The sequence below is a fragment of the Coenobita brevimanus genome, chromosome 6 (assembly GCF_032717465.1).
Source record: "Coenobita brevimanus isolate Jiangsu-jjx chromosome 6, ASM3271746v2, whole genome shotgun sequence".
NCBI classification, from domain to species: Eukaryota; Metazoa; Arthropoda; class Malacostraca; order Decapoda; family Coenobitidae; genus Coenobita; species Coenobita brevimanus.
The window spans coordinates 51824643-51844437 of NC_136959.1; the positions used below are offsets into that span (position 1 = coordinate 51824643).

A 19795-nucleotide genomic window follows, 5' to 3' on the forward strand; every position below is an offset into this window, starting at 1 on the left:
CTTTCCACATATAACTCTCTCTTCCGCCTCTCAACTTCTTCCATGCCCCTGTTTCTCACCCATTCATTGTATGCTTTCTTCTTTTGTGCCACAGCCTGTTTCACCTCTTCAGTCCACCACGCTGTTCCTTGCACCCCCCTCCGCCTTCTCTTCCTTCCACACACCACATCACATGCTGCACATATTTCTTCTGTAAATATCTTACACATACCTTCCACGTCTCCCATCTGCTCCAATTCATATTTGCCCAATCGTTCCTCCACTTCTCTCTTTTACTCTGCCTTTTTCTCATCCTCTTGTAACCTTTCCACTCTCCTTGCAACTACTCCTTCCTCTTGTCTTTCCCTTCTTCTATTCCTCCATCTTACTTGCATCCTAATTCTGGCCACCACCAAGTAGTGGTCAGAAAGTCCACTCCCCCAACCTCTATACACTCTTGCATCCTTTACACATCTTCGCATCCTTTCATCCACACACACATAATCAATCATTGCCTTCCTTTCATTCAGTTCACCACCCACCCTTCTCATCACTCGCCATGTATACCTGTGGATCATTTTATGCCTGAAGAGGGTATTGGCTATCACCAACCCCCTCCCAGCACAAATGTCCACTAACGCACTCCCATTCTCATCTGTCTCAGCAGGCACACCCCACTCACCAACTATTCCATCCACCTTCACATTACCAACTTTACCATTCATATCACCAATCAAAAACACTCTCTCATTCCTTCCAAACTTTTCCATGCACACTTCCACATTTGTCCAGAACTCTTGTCTCACTCTTCTAGCACGATCTTGCGTTGGTGCATACACACACACAATCGCCCACATTTGTATTCCAACTTTCAACTTTACCCACACAATCCTTGACCCAACTGATCCATACTGTCTTATGCTCTTCTTCCATCTTTTACTCACAACTATACACACTCCTTCCTTTGCCCTCTCATTCTCATCTACTCCTGCACATATACCCCATCCATACTCCCATTTTCTCACACTTTCTCCTCTCCATTTTGTTTCAGTTATTCCACATACATCCACTTTCGCATCCTCAAGCACCTGGACAATCTCTCTCTCTTTCACCTCATCATTCGCTCCTCTTACATTCCATGTACTCATTACCAAGTCCTTTGTCCGGTCCTGGGTCGTCATCGTTTGGTCAGTCCTTGTCCGAGGCTTCTTGTTTGTTTTTTTAGTTAGTTGTTTTCCGGGGAGGGGCACTAACCCTCTGCCAACCCTTTTAGTCGCCTTTTACGACACGCAGGGATACTGGGGGAGTATTCTTGAAAACCCCCCTACCCCCAGGGGGGGTATTCAGAATAAAATGAAATTGATGCTGTGGTACAAATGTTTGGCATTTGCATTTGCATTCGTGAAACTGCAAAATTCCGGAAGTTTGAAGATATCCGGTTGCAGAAGGTAATGGTTTGAGTTTGCAGATTTGCGTTTGCGGAAGTGAATTTCATTTGTGTTGTTCAGCTTTGGATATGGGTAACCATTGCTCACATCTGCCATGTATTGTGGGTCCAATTCATTAGATCTGTAAGGCTGAGGTTTGCCACTTTGTGTCACTTGAAAAGTGACCCTCTCCAAGAGTCTGGTATTTATGCTGATTTAGGTATGGGAGGTATTAAGAGTGTATGAGATGATGGATGGATGGATGGATGGATAAGTATTTATATGAGTGATGCAAGCAAGGTTGAGGGTACTAAAGAGGGGAATCCTGAGTTAGGTGGAGGAAAATAGTGGAACAGCGCTTTTATGAATGAGATTGAAAAGTAATGGGAAGAGTGAGGAAAACTTGGATGGACAAATTACAGTAGACTGGAGGTAGTCCTATCATGGCCATCCTCTTTCAGGGGGTTCCCAGGAAGGGGCAAGGTATCTGACATGATGATGATGCAAAATAATTGTACATCATGACCTAGTGGGCCTCCTCCAAACATACCAAAACCATATTACTGATGGGTTTAGAATGTGGTGATCTCCCTGATATTATTTGGAAGATGAATAATAAAGGGTATTTATTTAATGGCAGGGTTGCAAGGGGGAACAAAGTTTCAAGGGTTTTGTTGGAATTCTCAAAGTGTAAAATGACCAGTAACAGTAAAGCTAACTCTGACTTCCCCTACCAGCAACCTCAATGTGCAAAACAGTATTCGCTATTTGTTTATTACTTTCTATTTTATTTATCCATTACTTCTTTTCCTTGAGGTGCATGTGTGTTTTGCCGGCATTGTTGTTGCTTTTAGGTACTGTTACCATTAGACATGCCGATTGCCACTCATTAGAAATATCTTTACATGTGGTATTAGGCTGTCCATTGCGAGTTAGTTAACCAGGAGCAGGGTTGTGGATGCCTTAATGACAATATTTCATTTATTTGATAAGGGAAAAAAAGAAAAAAAAAAAGGCTGGATGATGATGATGGTGTTATTAATAGAAATGTAATATCTGTTGATGCAAAAAGTATGGCTGAAGTGCAATACACATATGCAGTAACTAATACGCCAAAATATCCTAAGTATCATTGTAATTAGAAGTGAAATACTGTGCCTATGTTATATGTGTAGCTGGCAGCCATAGCCTTGTGTCCTTCTGCTTAGTGGTTACTTGCCTATGATCAGTTGCCTAACCACCATTGCCTGAGGGTGGGTTGTTTAAGGTTATTTTGGGGTGAGTTTTATGGAGTTTATATGAGTTGGAGCTATTGAGGCGCTACTGTCAGTAATCCAAATAAAGTGCGAGTTACTGTAAAATTATATACGTATTCCATGTATATTTTTATTTTAGCATTTAAATGACCTTCAATAAAGTTGAAAATATGTAAATCAGACATATTGTAATCAGTGAGCCCCTGCAATAGAGACTAGCTTGCTAGTTGCCTTGGGATGTGACTTGGAGCACTCAGCTGTCTAGCAGTGACTAGATGATGTTATAAAATCAGAACATAAGGAATATTATGAACTCAAAAATTGGATGCAGTAAAGGGAAATACATCATAACCTTTTCTTGGAAATAAGTAGACCTTGCAGTGCTCTTTGTAACATAACAGTGGATGAGGGTGGCCTAAATACAAAAACACTTCTAGCTAACTAAGAAGGAAAGAGAAGTAACATGGTAAAGAAAGGGAAAGTAGCATAACTCATGAGATCAAATAATTAAAGACTTCAATGTAGAAACAAATAAAAAATTCACTTTGTGGTAAGCGAGGTTTCATATGCATCTTTATTCCCGTCTGGGTAGTTCCCAGATGGGAATCAAGATGCAGAAAAAAAAATGAGGAAAAAAAAAAAAAAAAAAAGTCCTAACAGTTCCTCAAAGGAATGGGCAACTATTGAATGGAAAGGGATCCTGAAATAATACCGAAGGCATAAAAAACTTGAAACAAAAAGGGTTGCACCACTACAAGAGTGGATTTCTCATGCATTCTACAAAGCAGGTCATGAAGTGCTTTCATTGAATGAATAGACAAGATATCAGTGACCAGAGAGAAGGTTGCAATGCATTGTGAGGTCAGATGGCTGGAGATAAGAAATAGTTCATCCTACCCTCAACTCTAAGCCTGGGTTGATTCCTTCTGTCTTCATGTAAAACACCTGGCTGGTGTCATAAGATGGCTGATAACCTGTTCTTCACGGTATCAGGCGAAAGGAAGCATAGATTTAAAAACAAACTTTTGAAGAGCTGGAAACCTATTTTCCATTCCTTACAAGTTTAGCCTGAGGTACATTCATGATTACTAATCTCTGACCAGAGTTGCTTGGTGGGCAGTGTTATGACCATACACGAGCCATGCATCCGAACACAGCTTCTACACTACTGGGCGGGACTAAGAAGTGTAACCAGGTGATTTCAAGCATTCTACTCCTCATATCTGTATTACCATATTTTTGTGTTTTTTCTTCCATATTATAATAATCTGCATTTATTGAATGGGGCCGGCATTTCAATCAATCTGCAATTGGGCAATTTCCATCAGGTAAATAAGCATGTGCCACTAAATGTGGATATTAACATCATATGTAATGAAAGAAAAGCATTCGGAGTCGAGTGCTAATTGCCCGCCAGAATATGGTGCCATATCTTGATACCCTGAAGGTTTCATGTTGATAGCTTAAGCTGTTTTTGAAATATAATAGGACTAAAGGTGGGTGATAGAAACTACTTGTCTATTGGCAGCCATTTTGTTGACCTTGATCTTGACCCCGAGTGCCCATTTTCGACCTCAGCCAAGATTTTGGCCATATCTTGATACCCTGAAATTCATGCTGATACCTCAAACCATTTATAAGATATAATGGGAACACACACACACACACACACACACACACACACACACACACACACACAGAGGCAGGTAAAAACATTATCGCTCCACCTTACTAGGTGGAGCAATAATAATCATTTATGAATTAACTGCATTAACTGGCACATTTTGACCTGAGGGACATGCAGCTAAGACGTCACATGTGAATAGCGCAACCATTCCCACTAGATGGTAATGAGGACTATCACTAGAGGAAAACATTTTGTTCAAAGTAGCAAGTAATGGTAAATTTTTGTCAATGATACAAGTATTATAAAGCATACTTAGAATATGTAGTGTGAATACCGGCTGCTGTGGTAGTCATGGATATTTCTCCGCTGTCACCTATCAACAGCTCGGTTAAAGGCTTGCCTCGAGAAGTAAGTCAGTGAAATAATAAACGGACTAGTAAAAACAGTATGAATGTCAAAGAGCATCACGCACTAATTACACACAAATAATAACAGCTATGACCAGCTTTCATATCTACTGTATTTCTTAAAATGTATTTACAGTACAGTATATTATTTGAAAAAATAATGTAATATGTGAAAAGAGAGTGTTTCAGCGATGCATAGAAAATTGTTCATTGAAGCACTAAACCTTTCTGGAATGATGGGTGAGTGTGTCTGATTGTGTAACCTACTCCTGGCCACAACTTTGGCTAACACTCTAGTCAGAGATTAGTAATCATGACTGTACCTCTGCTTCCTCTTTCTCCTCATGTTACAGTGAGCAATTCTGCTTGCAAGAAGTAGTGGTGGAGACTGTAGCATACTGTGTAAGAGTGTGCACCAAGTGTTCACCATATATGAAGCTTACGATCATAGAACATTAAATTTGAATGAATACGCCATACATGAAGCTCGTGATCACAGAATTTTAAATTTGAATGAATGGACAAGACTGTCATTGTGCTGTGGTGGAAAGTCACCATACCTTAAGAGGCAGTTGAATGCTTCATTGGTTCAAATGCCTAAGTGGTGTCACAAGATGGCTGTAAACCTCTATTCTTGGGGTGCCTCTTGATTACTAAAGTAAAAAAAAAAAGTTTTTAACCTTGCAAAACCATGTTTCATACTTGTTTCTGTTCTGTATTGTTGCACTTTTTAAATTTAAGATTATTTTCATTTATTGTATGTGTTTCAACCCCTTCGTGGCCGAAGGCCGGGTATTTCCTTGCACACCAGGCCGACGCCGGGGCCATTTTTTGAAGGTTCAAAAATGGATTTTTTTTTTTTTTTTTTTTTTTTTTTTTTTTTTTTAAATTGAAGAGAAAGTTTAGATTCACCTAACAGTCTAAATCCCAGCTTCCTAGATGCATTCTGTGGCTTGCAATGAAGTGCCGAAGTTGCAGAAATATCGGCAACCGATATCCGCTGCCCAGGGGCGCTGCCGCAACGCAACTAGGCAGGTGTTGTTATCTTTTTGTTTACCTCCTAAAACAATGCGAATGGTGCTGAAATGTTGCGCATATATGAGATATGATGATAGGGAATGATTTCAGTGCATAATATGTTAGGAATGGCTAGAAAAAAATTATGAATACTTTTTCACTTTTTTTATATATGTTTATGGTAGTTTCGAGTTATTTTGTACGTTATCGTTCTGCCCATGCTTGGAGAAGGGAGCGAAAGGGTTGAATTTTCAGTCCTAAATGAGAAAATTGCACATCCTCCGAGGCTAGTCTCTGCCACGGGAGAACAAAGTGGAGGGTAGATCCGATTAGCAATACGGAAGTTGAGTTGCAACTTCGAGCTCCCACACCACGAGCATGGCTAAAAATAGAATCGTAATGCAGTTTCTGAACTAATAATAAGTCTAATTATTACGAATACAGAGACAAAGCAGAAATAAATATGTTTACTATCTATCTATCTATATACCTAGGCTGCTTCCCCCAAGGAAAGGGAGGTAGCCGAGACAGGACGACTCACTCTCCATTTACTCATCCATTCAAACACATTCATTCGCATCTTAGCCCCAAAGGGGAGAACGGACAGATCCTCACCGCATCACACCGCACAAGGGTCAACTGCGCAATGCAATCAGTGACATCCGCAGCAGGGCCCGACAGCAGAACTGGTTTACCCCTGCCACATCATAACAGACCCATCCCCTTACCCGCACCTGACCTGACTAGCTGATCAGACCAAATGCGGGAGAATATCCCCTCAGGGCTGCGTCATCACTTATTCATTCACAATTTCTCTCCATTTATTTCTGTCACGCACAGCCACTCTTCCTTGCTCAACAGACATCCCTCTCGCATCCAGCGCTCTCTTCACACTGTCCATCCATCCTATTCGTGGTCTCCCTCTCAGCCTTACTCCTCTCACATCAGATCTCGTTATCTTTTTCACCAATCGTTCATTATCCATTCTCTCCATATGCCCAAACCATTGCAACACCCTCTGCTCAACTCTACCAGCCATCTCCCGAACAACTCCAGTTCTCCTTCGCACTTCATCATTTCGCACTCGATCCATACGCGTCCTCCACACATACTCCTCAGACATCTCATCTCCATTACATTCAAACTTTTCCTCTCTGCTACACCCACATTCCATGTTTCAGCCCCATATAACGCAGTCGGTACCACAACACCCTCATACAGCCTTCTCTTTACATCCATTCTAAGCAAACGACATTTAAACACTTTTTTCATTCCTCCCAGCACCTTTCCTACTTCATTTATTCTAAACTTCACTTCTGCATCTATTCTTCCATCCACAGCAACATGTGACCCTAGATATTTAAAACAATCTACCTCCTCAAGCAACTCACCATTCAAAACTATATTCATCCCCCTACCATCTATCAACCTCGTACACTTCATCACTTTACTCTTATTCTCATTTACTTTCAATTTCCTTCTTTCACACACCCTTCCAAACTCCTCTACCAACTGTCTCAATCTCTCCTCTGAATCAGTCACCAGTGCAGTATCATCTGCAAACAGCAGCTGCTTCAGATTCCACTCTCCTCCATCAACATTTACCAGACTCAGACCACCTAAAACTCTTGCATTCACCTCCCTTACAACACCATCCATGTAAATATTAAACAACCAAGGCGACATCACACATCCCTGTCGCAGCCCCACTCTCACGGGAAACCAATCACTCACAGCATATGTTTACAGATGGTGAAAAACGCATTTTTTCCATAATAACATCTTCATCTTTCTCTATCATTTTACGTTCATCTTTATCATTTTACCTTGTTATTTTCGCAATATATATTGTTGTCTTATAAACAGGGTGGTTTTGTGTGTTTTGCAAGGGAGGAAAAAGATTGTATTTTCTGTCTGGGTCAAGATAATGGGTGTAACTATGTGTTTTTAGGCATGGCCACGAGCTAAAAAGTTGTACATCCACTCGTCACAACAGCAGGTGGTGAACTGACGGATGATATGTGAGAGGGTGAAGTCAAGGTCAGTCTCATGTCCCAGATTTTCATTCACTTCCCGAAAGTTTTCACAGTTTTCTACAAGTTTCACTGCATCTAATGATCCAAACCATTACAGCAAACCTGAGCAAACAGGTAAAGATACCAAGACAAAAATGTATTTTTCACTTATCACGTCTGTTTTGTTTGTGCCTGTATTACTTCATAATTGTAAACAGGTGGTTGTGTGTGTTTTGCAAGAGAGGACAAAGATGATATGTTCTGCCTGGGTCGAAATAATGGGTGTAGTTGTGCTTGATTAGGCATGGCCGGGAGCGAAAAAATCGAAAATCCACTCATCACAGCAGCAGGCTCTGAACTGTTTGATGGGGTTTATAGGAGTGTAGTGTACGTCAGGGTGAAGACATTCAGGATGTTCTTTCACTTCCCAAAAATTTTGGGAGTTATTTATATGCTGTGCTCAAATGACGGCTGTGGCCATTTATTGGCTAAACATCATTCGATGCTGGCAGCCACAGAGGGGTTAATGGTAGGTGGGGGCGCTTGCCATCCACTCACTCGATGTAGTGCTGCTCTCAGGTGTCTGTCCTTTCCTCTCCTCCATCCTTCTTTCCTTCCATACTCTTCTGTCTTTCTTTCCTTCATTCTCACCTTTTCCTTTTGCCTATGGGTGACTTTACACTCTCTCTTCTTTCTTTTCTTCATTCTTTCCTCTTCCTTCTGCCTGTGGGTGACTCTACACTGAGTGACAAGCCAAATGGTTTGTACACCAGGAAACCATTTACTATGCTGGGTGGTAATCATATAACCAAATTTTGGCGCCAGGTGATTTAGTGGGTAATTATTGTGCTCCAATCGGATTAAGCCGGTGAAGGTTTATATCCAAGGGGTGGTTGGGGTTTATTGCTCACATAAGGCCATTCAGGGATGAGTAAGGCTGATCACTCTTATCTTAATTGTCATGACCAACTTGCCTAGCCCTGGGCTTGTACATTCCTCACGGGGCAGCTTAGGATTGGATGATGGATGGATGGATATTTTATTTATCATCAGGTGCATCTATGCATTGGTAAGGACATACTGAGGAGGATTAGAGAATATGAATAGTAGTAACCAAGACTGTTTTTTAATGCATTTTTTTTTTTTTTTTTTTTTTAATCCCCAGGTGCCTCCATGCATGAAGATACAGTTAGTGAGGACAGAATACAGAAACTGGCATCGTTTCAGCTCCGCCTCCTACTCCATGCTCTCTCCTTCCCATCAGTACAAGAAGTCATATATTCCACTTGTTCGGTCAATGTGGAAGAAAATGAAAGAGTGGTAGGGGAAGCCTTGAGTACTTGCAAGGATCAGTTTGAGCTTGAAGAGATTAGTAAGAAGCTTCCTGGGTGGAAACACTTTGGGAATGAGGTATGCCATTTTAGTAGGAAGGTTTTGAGAACTAACCCTGATGTTGATAGGTGCCAGGGGTTCTTTGTTGCTAAATTTGTTCATAAACATAAAAATGGGTCTGAGCATTTCAGTTCTGAATTGAGGAAAGGGAGAAAGAGAAAAAGTAAATCTAACAGCGGTAGAGGACTAGAGAAGAAAATTAAATCTCAGTAAGGAATATTTGGAGTAGACTGATAAAAAGTTAAGAGTTTTATGGTAATTCTCGTATTAAATATGTTTGAGTGAATGTAAAAAGTAAGGACAATGAGTGGCAGGTAGACTAAATGAAATTAATTTTGCATTTTTTATCCACTCACTTGATGTAGTGCTGCTCTCAGGTGTGTGCCCTTTCCTCTCGTCCATCTTTCTTTCCTTCCATCTTCTTCTGTCTTTCTTTCCTTCAGCCATTCCTTGTCTTTCTGCGTGCGGGTGACTTTACACTCTTCTGTCTCTCTTTCCTTCATTATTTCCTCATCCTTCTGCCTGTGGGTGACACTACACTGAGTGACAAGCCAAATGGTTTCCTGTACACCAGGAAACCATTTATTTTGCTGGGTGGTAACCATGTAACCAAATTTTGGCGCCTGGTGGTTTAGTGGGTAATTATTGTGCTTCAGTCGGATTGAGCCTGTGAAGGTTTAAATCCAAGGGATGGTTGGGGTTTATTGCTCACGTAATGCCACTCAGGGATGAGTGAGGCTGGTCACTCTCATCTTAAATGTCAGGACCAACTGCCTAGCCCCGGGCTCCTACACTACTCTTGGGGCAACGTAGGATTGGATGATGGATGGATGGATATATTAAGAACAAACTTAAAAAGTTATTAATAAAACACAAAAGCTTGAGGGATTATTTAATTGTCCAGCAGTAGAAGTAAGATAAATATAATTATGTTTTGTTTGACTTTGATGGCACTAATGGTATGGACAGATGATTTTTGAAAAGCTGAATAGAGCAAGTGTTCTTTCATAGTTGGTCCCTGTAATCCCTTCAGCCCATTGACATAGTTTTCATTTTATTCTAGCTACTTTTAGATTATTTTACTTGGCTTAGGAGAAATTTTGTGAATAGGAGAAAAGTAGACATAGTCATCATGAATTCTTTGGCTATACAAAATGAGATCTCCCCAAAGTTGAATAGAATCATTTGATGGTAGTGTGGTTAAAATGAAAAGTATGTCATCATAGTGACTTCATAGTGATGTGGTTCTTCATGCTTTTAATGGTAAACATCAGTAGAATCTCTCATGCCTTAATCTGTCCTGGGGACTCCATAACAAGGAATAGCCATGACAAAACTGTGTATAGGCTATGTAGTCCAGATACTCCCTCATTCATAGTCACTAATTGTCCCCTTCCTTTTCCCTCACCAATGTATTACTTTTCCTTCATGCGGTATATGCCCTTCCTCTCTCAGCAGTGCGGAAGGGAAGAATGTGATACTTAAGGTGGCAGATCAGATGAAGAGGGAAAACAGGGATATCATATGCAAGAAGTGTGAGAAAAATGGTGAAGAAAAGATAGTAATGGACAGTGAGGATATTAAAGACACCTGGAGAGAGCATTATAACTGGTTCCAGAATGAGGAGTTTGACAGGAACAGGTAAGATTTAAAGTCAGTAGATCCAGTGTTTGGCCCTTGGCCTTTGATTGATACTCCTACTGTGAACAGGCCAATAGGCAGGATGCAGCTAGGAAAGGCAGTAGGTGTATCTGGGCAGACTTGTGAAATGTTGAAGGTTTCAGGAGATATAGGAGTGGGTTTAGTTACTGATTTAATAAATTCAGTTACTGTATGTATGGGTGTGTTGTCCCAGGTGACTGATTGAAGAATGTGATTGTAAGTGTGTTTAAGGGGAAGGGTAATGTCTTGGAAAGAGGAAATTATAGAGCCATAAAACTTTTGGATTAGATAATGATGATAATGGAGAGAGTCTTAGAGGGTATGATAAGGGAAAGAGTGAATACTGATGAGATGCAGTTTGGGTGCATGCCAGGCAAAGCAACCACTGGTGCCATATTTATTACCTGACAGCTTCAGGAAAAATATACAGGAAAGACAAGGGAGCTATACTTTCTTTTTGTTGATTTGCCGAAGGCATTTGACAGAATCCCAGGGGAGGTGATGAAAGGGACACTGAGAAAGCTTGGGATCAAGGAGTGGCAGGTTAGAATGGTTATGGGTATGTACGTGAGTGCATACTCCCAGATGAGAGTGAATGAAGACTTGAGAGATAAGATCTCCATAAATGTTGGCATGCATCAGGGACCAGTCTTGAGTCTCTCATTGTTTGTCATGGTGCTTGAAGCTTTCTCACGTGACTTCAGAAATGAACTCCCATGAGAAATGTTGTATGCTGATGACTTCATGTTGATTCCAGACTATATAAGGGAGGCAGAGGAAAGATATAGGAAGAGGAGAGATGGAATGGGCCACATGGGTTTGAGAGTAAACGTGAATGATACAAAAGTGATGTTATCTAGGGCTGGTAGCTGTACTGTCAAAGTAGAGGGAGCATGGCTACGTGCAGCTTTCCACAGGGTTGTGGGAAGCTGCAGATTACCATGAGAGATGTTGTGGCATTAGAGGTAGGCAGCGACATAGTGCGGATTTTGTATGTTTGGTATGTTGGTTTTGAACCAATTAATGAGCGCTTGCTTTATCTATCTATCTATCTATTGCCAGACGCCTCAATCCCGTTTGGGGTGGCCACAAACAAATCGCCTCCAAGTCGCCCTGTCCCCCGCCATTTCACTGCCCTGCTACCAACTCACACCCCCCTCTCTCATATACCTCTCCACCCCATCCCTCCATCTCATCCTCGGTCTCCCCCTCCCTCTTCCACCCTCCACCTCACTCACATACACTCTCTTCGTCAGTCTTTCACTCTCCATCCTCTCCACATGGCCAAACCACCTCAGTGTGTTCCTCACAACGCTTCCTATCACATCCACATTCACACCACAACGCTCCTTTATATTCTCATTCGTCAGCCTGTCTCTCCACGTGACTCCACAGGCTCCTCTTAAATAACTCATTTCCACTGCTCTCACTCTTGACTTGTGTCCTTCCAACAATGTCCAAGCTTCACTTCCGTATGTTAGAGTTGGTATCACAATACTGTCATGTAGTAACTTTTTTACTTCCATGCTCACTTCCCTGTTTCTTATCACTGCTTTCAAGGAACCAGCAACCTTTCTTCCCTGCTGTACCCTTTCAAGCACTTCACCCTCCAAACCTCCATCCTTACTCATCACACTACCCAAATACTTAAATGTACTCACATTTTCCAATTCCTCACCATCCAACCTCACTGTACATTCACTGACTTCACCTCTTTATGCTCGCTTAAAATCTGACCATGGTAATATCAGTATGGTTGTAGGGTACGCTCCGACAAATGAGGCTGCTGATGAAATGAAGGATGACTTTTATGAGAAGCTGCAAAATGTAGTGAATAGAGTGGCAAGACATGATGTGTTAGTTTCCATTGGTGATTTTAATGCGATTGTTGGCAGTAGTAGGGATGGCTTTGAAGATTGTATGGGTAAGGAGGGTGTTGGTATAAGAAACGAAAATGGGGTGCGACTTGCAAGCTTTTGTTTGGCAAATGACCTTATCATTGGTGGAACTATCTTTGAGCATAGAAAAATACATAAGACTACTTGGATTTCACCATGTGGTAAATATTGTAACCAGATTGACCACATTGCAATTAGCAGAAGGCATAGAAGTTATTTGCAAGATGTTTGCGTAAGGAGGGGGGCAGATATAGGTAGTGATCATCAACTTGTTGTGTCAAAGATTAAAATAAAACTTAAGAGAAACGTTAATGGTAATCGTACAGGAGGTAATAATTATGATTTTGATGAGCTGAGAAGTGATGAGAGCACGAGGGAAAAGTTTCGGTGCGAATGTAGAAACAGGTTTCTAGTCCTGCAGACTTTGATGGAATCTGAAGACAATGATATTAATCAAATGTGGAGAGAGGTAAAAGAGGTTTTGCATGAGAGTGCTAAGGTTTACTATTAAGAAAAAGGGAAAAGCGAGAAGGAAAAAGTGGATGTCAGATGAAACATGGAATGTAATTCAGAAAAGGAAAGAGGCTAAGTTAAGATGTGAAGAACAACATGTTGATGGCCAGGTAGTTGAAGTACTTAGAGCAAAGTACTGGAGTTTACATTCTGAAGTAAAAAGACTCGTTAGACGTGATAAGAGGAGACTATATGATGAAAAGGCGACAGAGACAGAAATTAAATTAAGTAAAAATGACGGTCAGAGCACAAGAGTTGCATATCAGGCCATAAAGGAGTTAACTGGGACTGAAAGGAGAAGGAAGGAAATACCTGTACAAGATAGAAATGGTAATTTGATGACTAAAGATTTGGATATAAAAGGAAGATGGAAAGAGCACTTTGAATCTGTTCTAAATAGACCAATCCCAGCTGAAGAGGACATTTTGCCAGCCGAGAGAGATTTGCAGATAGAAACAGGGGATATAACTTTGGAAGAGGTAGCAAAATCTATAAAGGAGTTAAAGAATTTTAAGGCTCCAGGTGAGGATGGAATATTCCCTGAAATGCTTAAGGTGGAAAATGACGAGTTGATGAATGCGCTTTTGAAACTTTTTAATGTGGCTTGGGATAATGGTGGAATTCCAGAAGAGTGGAAAAATGGAGTGATTATAAAAATACCAAAAAAGGGAGATTTAAGTGTGTGTGGCAATTGGAGGGGGATAACTTTGACACCTGTAGTTGCAAAAGTCTTTTCCAAAGTCTCGTTGAACAGAATAGAGCCAGTAATTGATAAAATTTTAAGAGAAGAACAAGCGGGATTTAGAAAGGGTCGAGGTTGTAATGATCAGATTTTTATTGTAAGGCATCTAATGCAACAAGCTAATGAGATGAAAATGCCACTTATCATGTGTTTTGTGGATTTTGAAAAGGCGTTTGATAGTGTTTCACGTGGAGCTATGTTGAAAATTATGAGATTCTATGGTATACCAGAAAAGTTTGTAAATATTATTAGAAGCCTGCATGAAGGTACTTTTTGTAAGGTAATGGTGGGTGGTTCTTTGAGTGATCCATTTCAAGTTAGGTCAGGAGTGATTCAAGGAGGAGTTCTTTCACCATTGTTGTTTGTTTTGGTTATGGATTATGTTATGAAAAAGGTTGTAAGGAGAACAGGTGCAGGAATTAACTGGGCAGAAAATAAGAAGCTGATGGATTTGGACTATGCTGATGATATTGTACTGATTTGCGGAAGTATTTACGAGATGCAGAGGGTGCTCGATTGTCTGGTGGAGGAAGGAGAAAAAGTGGGATTGGTAATAAATTGTGGAAAGACTGAAATTATTAATATGAACGTGGAGAACCAAATCGATTGTGTAATTGGGAATAATGTGGTGAAGAATGTAGAAAACTTTAAATATCTGGGAACGATTGTATCATCTAATGGATCATTAAACAATGAAATTGAGGAGAGGATTAGACAGGCTTGGCGAGCTGTTGGAATGTTGAAATCTGTTTGGAATAATAATATGCTTTCGGTACATACTAAAGTGAAAATTTACAAGTCCATGGTTAGACCAATTTTAATTTACGGGCATGAGTCATGGTACAGTACAACTGCAACAGATCAAAAAGTATTAGGATTTGAGAATAAAATGCTGAGAAGGATTCTTGGGGTAAAGTGGCAAGACACAGTTACAAATGAAAGAGTATGGGATATTACGAGAGTGGAACCAGTTAATGAATATGTGAGACTGTCTCGCTGGAAGTGGCTGGGGCACATATATATAGAAAAGAAGGTTGTTTAATACAGGATGTGCCAGAGTGGATTGCTAGAGGAAGAAGAGGTAGAGGTAGGCCGAAGGAAACCTGGTTGAGGACAATGAAAAAAGAAGCAGGAGAGGAGTGTTGGTGGGACCTGAAGGAGATGGCAAAAGACAAATATTGGTGGAGAGAGTTCATTGAGGCCCTATGCATCCCGTGGGGTGCCACAGGAAATGATTGATTGATTGATTGATTGATTGGTATGTTGGTAAGAGCATGTAAAGATTGAGAGACATGAAAGGACTGATCTTGCTTGAGAATTTGTTGAGTTTGTGGAGGAGTTTTGTTGTTTGGGGGACATGTTATGTGCTGGAGCTGGGGCTAGAGCTAGCTCTGTGGCTAGGGTAAGGAGTGCTTGGAGGCAGAAGCTAAGGGAGCTTTGTGGATCTCCTAACATCGAGAGTGCTCTCCCTTCATGTTAAGGATTCCTTGTCTGCAGCGTGTGTTAGGAGTGTAATGCTGTATGGTGGGAAGACATAGGCAGTAGAGGTTAGGGATATTCGTAAGTTCAGGCATAGAGAAATGACAGTGACTAGATGGATGTGTAGTGCTTCCTTGAATGCAAGGCCTAGGGGGGTTAGGATTGTGATTGATGAGCTGAGAGGAAGGATGAGACTTGAATGTATTGATGTTGTGATTAGGAGGATAGATTGAAATGGTCTGGCCATGTTAAGAGGATGGAAGTTGACAATTGGGTGCAGAAGGTGAGAGATATGAACATTGGGGAGGGCTGCGAGAGGCAGGCTGAAAAAGACCTGGGACGAGATCATAGAGTGTGACATCAGGGATAAGGAACTGAATAGGGAGTCTGCCAGAGATTGGACAGCGTGGAGAGCTGCCAGTAGATGACCAAAGCTGCTGCATGCAAGCATGTTGGAGCCTTTATAAATGATACAAATGATATGAAACAAACCTTCATTTGAACTCTTAAAGATTCTTTGGCACCCTAGCTACTGTATATGTACAGTATGTTCTGACTTCATCCATGCCACCTAAAATAATATTTTATCCATTCACCAGCACTGCATCTCCTGTCAGTCTTCCATCCCAAATTTCTCAGAATTGTGTATTACACTAGCCTCTCCATATATACATGTTTTAGTAATGTGATGTCTTGATTCACTGACCAGTCCACAATCTGCATTCACTCATAGGAAGAAATAAGGGAGTTAGTGCAGTCTGTTATAAGTGTATCAGAAGAGTAAGTAGTAATGTTATAAGCAGGTTTATATGAAGTGGATCTATAAAGAAAAATACCCCCCAAATAAGTACAGATAGCCCTGTAAAATGGGGCCAAAATTCTGGGCACTTGAATGGTGTTTGAACAAGTTTTTGCTTTTACTCAATCATCATCCTTATTATCAAGCAGACTCCTCAACAGTAAGTAAGCAACTGCCCCTGTGGGGTCATCCAGTCATCCCATAGGTTCCCTACACCGTTGATGTGTCTTTGTCTTAGTGTTGCATGTGCTGTGCAGTGCTCTAGTATATGTCACATTGTGTGGGCCAATTCTTCAAGCAGGGCATGTGTCACCTGTGATTCCACCCAGCCCACATATAAGCTGGTAGCTGAGGAGGGATGGGTAAAGGCCTGATCTAAACTTAGCTAGATGAACTCATTCATATCTAATTAAGGACACCACTGATGGTTGGATGTCACGAGGGGGAACTTGTAATTTAGTATTCTGATTGAGGTGTTGTTTTGCCCTGTAAGTGATGTGAGTATGTTGGTGTTTCTTCATTACTAGTGTTGGAATGTTCATTACTAGTGTTGGAATGTCTTGAGGTGGGATATTGTTGTTAATGTTTGTGTGGTGATTGTTTTATGTGCCTCTGTGTGCTGTCTGTCATGTAATGACAGGGATGGTGTGTATTGGCACAGGCTGCTATAGAGAATTGTTTGCCTTTCAAACCAGGGTAGCCTCTGACAGGGAGGACTTGTGTTTCACAATGTAAGTGAGGTGTGGGCGTGGTTTTGGTGTGGATGCATGAGGCGTTGTTCTGTTTGGTTTGCAGGATGTAGTGATTATTAGATAGGATGGGACCCCATGCCAGGGAGACATAGGACATCAATAATTATAGTGTATTCTTTGTAGAGTAAGCAGGCATGGGGTCAGTTGCTGGATTTCTATTTCTGTTATGATTATTATTACTTAATACTTTGATCTGTTTTATTACCATTACATTTGCTGCCTTCTGTTACTGTTACATAGTCATCTGTTACTATTGCTATTACAGTACAGTACTTTGTGATACACACAATATTATGTAGATTATTCATTTGAAAAAGGTTATGTAAGAACTTGTTAGAGTACATTAGATTTTGATGTATTTCACTTTATTTTTGAAAAATCCAAATTATTTCATTAATTTACAAAATGTGAGGTAGTGATTCATTAACTAATAATGCACTACACTTAGACTAATAATTTCTCTAAATCTGAGCACAAGTTCTGACACTATACCATTTTACATGAAAAACATAGGTTTATAATTCAGATGTATTTCACTTTATTTTTTAAAAATCCAAATTATTGTTTCATTAATTTAAGAGATCCAACTTACTGATTCATTAACTAAGTACAGTAATGCACTTCACTTATAATTTTTCTAAATCTGAGTTCAAGTTCTGATACTGTTCCATTTCATATGATAAACATAGGTTCATAATTAACTCCTGCACTTGCAAGGGTTGCCAGATACTACAGTTATTCCCTTGCATTTCTTCCAGTTGTAGCTGTTTTGCCTCCACAGAGGAAACAGTTAAATGACAACAACTGAGTTTAGTTCGTTTCGTTTCATTTTTGAAGGCTGCAACATGCTTGCATGCGTCGGACTTGGTCACCTATTGGCGGCCATGCTGATCGATCTTTGGCAGCCTGCCTGTTCAGTCCCCTAACCATGAGGTCACACCTAATGACCTCGTCCCAGGTCTTTTTTGGTCTACCCCTCACAGCCCCACTCCTAATATTAATGTTTCTCACTTTCTGCACCCAATTATCATGCCGCAGTCTCTCCACATGCCCAGACCACCTCAGTCTACCTCTCCTCATCAGAACACCGTTACACTCCAGTCACATCCAACATCTCAACTCTTCCATCATAAACCTTGCCCACCTAGGCCTTGCTCATCCACCAAATCATTGTCATTTCTGCACGTTTGAGTCTGCTAATATCCTCATCCTTTACTGACCAGGTCTCACTATCTTACAGCATTACACTCCCAACACTTGCTGTATACAAATATCCCTTAGCACGTAGGGAGAGCCCTCTCAATGTCAGGAAAGGCAATAGCTCCCTGAACTTCTTATAAAAATATTTTCAAAAACTATGCCTAAGGTTTAAAATGTGTCTGTAATAGAGAAGTACCTTTAATATGCTTCTGTTACTTTGTATTCTATTGCTGTTACTATTACAGGCCAAAAAATAAGATCTGTTGCTATTAATGTTACTTTACAAACCCAGTAATGGTTACTGTTACTATTACTTATTAATATTACCCCATGTCTGAGAGTTGGCAGGTGGGGATTTTCCCTGGATTGATTATTGCTTCCATGGTCGGGAGCCATCTGAGTGTGCCTTGCGCATTACGGAGGTTATTCTCTCGGGCATGGAAGCATACATTCCTCTCATATCCTTTGACTAACACAAGAAAGCCTGTTTAATCACGCTTGTTCTAATGCTGTCCGCAACAAGGAGAAGGCCTACAAAAGGTACCAGAGCCAACCCACCCATGAATTACATCATCTTTACGTTTCTGCCCGGAATCGTGCTAAGTCTGTTCTTCGCTCTGCTAAAAATAAATTCATCTGTACTAAATGCTTTCAACTCTCCAACTCGAATTCTTCCCGCTCCTTCAGGCACCTTGCCAAAAACCTTTCTAACAACTTTACCTCATCATCCTTCCCTCCTCTTTTCTACTCTGATGGTTCTGTAGCTATTTCTTCTACTGATAAAGCAGATCTCTTCGCACAGACTTTCTCCCCCAGTTCCACCTTAGACGATTCCGGTGCTGTTCCTTTATCACTTCCTGCCTCTGACTTCCTTATGGCTGACGTTAAAATTTTTTCAGCTGACGTATTTTTTGCCATCACTGGCCTCAATACTAACAAGTCATATGGGTCTGATGGAGTCCCTCCTGTTGTTCTCAAGAACTGTGCTTCTGTGCTTACACCCTGCCTAGGCAAACTCTTTCGCCTTTGTCTGTCAACTTGTACCTTTCCTTTTTGTTGGAAGTTTGCTCCCATTCAGCCAGTCCCAAAGAAGGGTGACCACTCCCAACCCTCCAACTATCGTCCATTAACAACCTCAAGCACTCATCTGCCTGTGGACCAGACAACATAAGCAACATTCACCTTAAACACCTAGGACCACAAGGCATACAAGCACTCACCAACATATCAAACTACAGCTACTCACACAACATAATACCCAACATCTGGAAGCATGGCAATATCATCACTATCCCTAAACCCAACAAAGACCCCACGTTACCCTCCTCACATCTCCCCATCACACTCCTCTGCACCCCCTCTAAAGTCGCTGAACGACTGGTACTACAACTAGTCACACCTCACATTCCCCTAGCCCAGTCACAACATGGTTTTAGGCCACTACACTCCACAAACACCGTTCTTACAGACCTTACACAGAGAGTTTTCGATGGCATGAATTCAGTTAGGCCACCACACAGAACACTCCTAATCACACTAGACATTAGCAAAGCTTTTGATGCCATCCCCCGCCACAACCTCACAAACAAAATACTCAACACAAACATGCACAATAACACAAAAAGATGGC

General features: G+C 41.0%; 1 protein-coding gene across 3 annotated transcripts in view; it reads left to right on the plus strand.

Annotated features, from left to right (window-relative positions):
* Positions 1-19795, plus strand: part of Nsun5 (Nop2/Sun-like domain containing protein 5) — a 146140-nt gene that overhangs the window by 87910 nt on the left and 38435 nt on the right. For 2 of the 3 annotated variants that reach the window (XM_080272264.1, XM_080272276.1), the window contains one exon: positions 8894-9993. In XM_080272264.1, coding sequence (XP_080128390.1) covers positions 8894-9333 — 440 coding nt within the window. In that variant the 3' untranslated portion in view covers positions 9334-9993. Of the gene's footprint in view, positions 1-8893; positions 9994-19795 lie in introns of those variants that run through there. The other variant, XM_080272271.1, reaches the window with a different exon arrangement.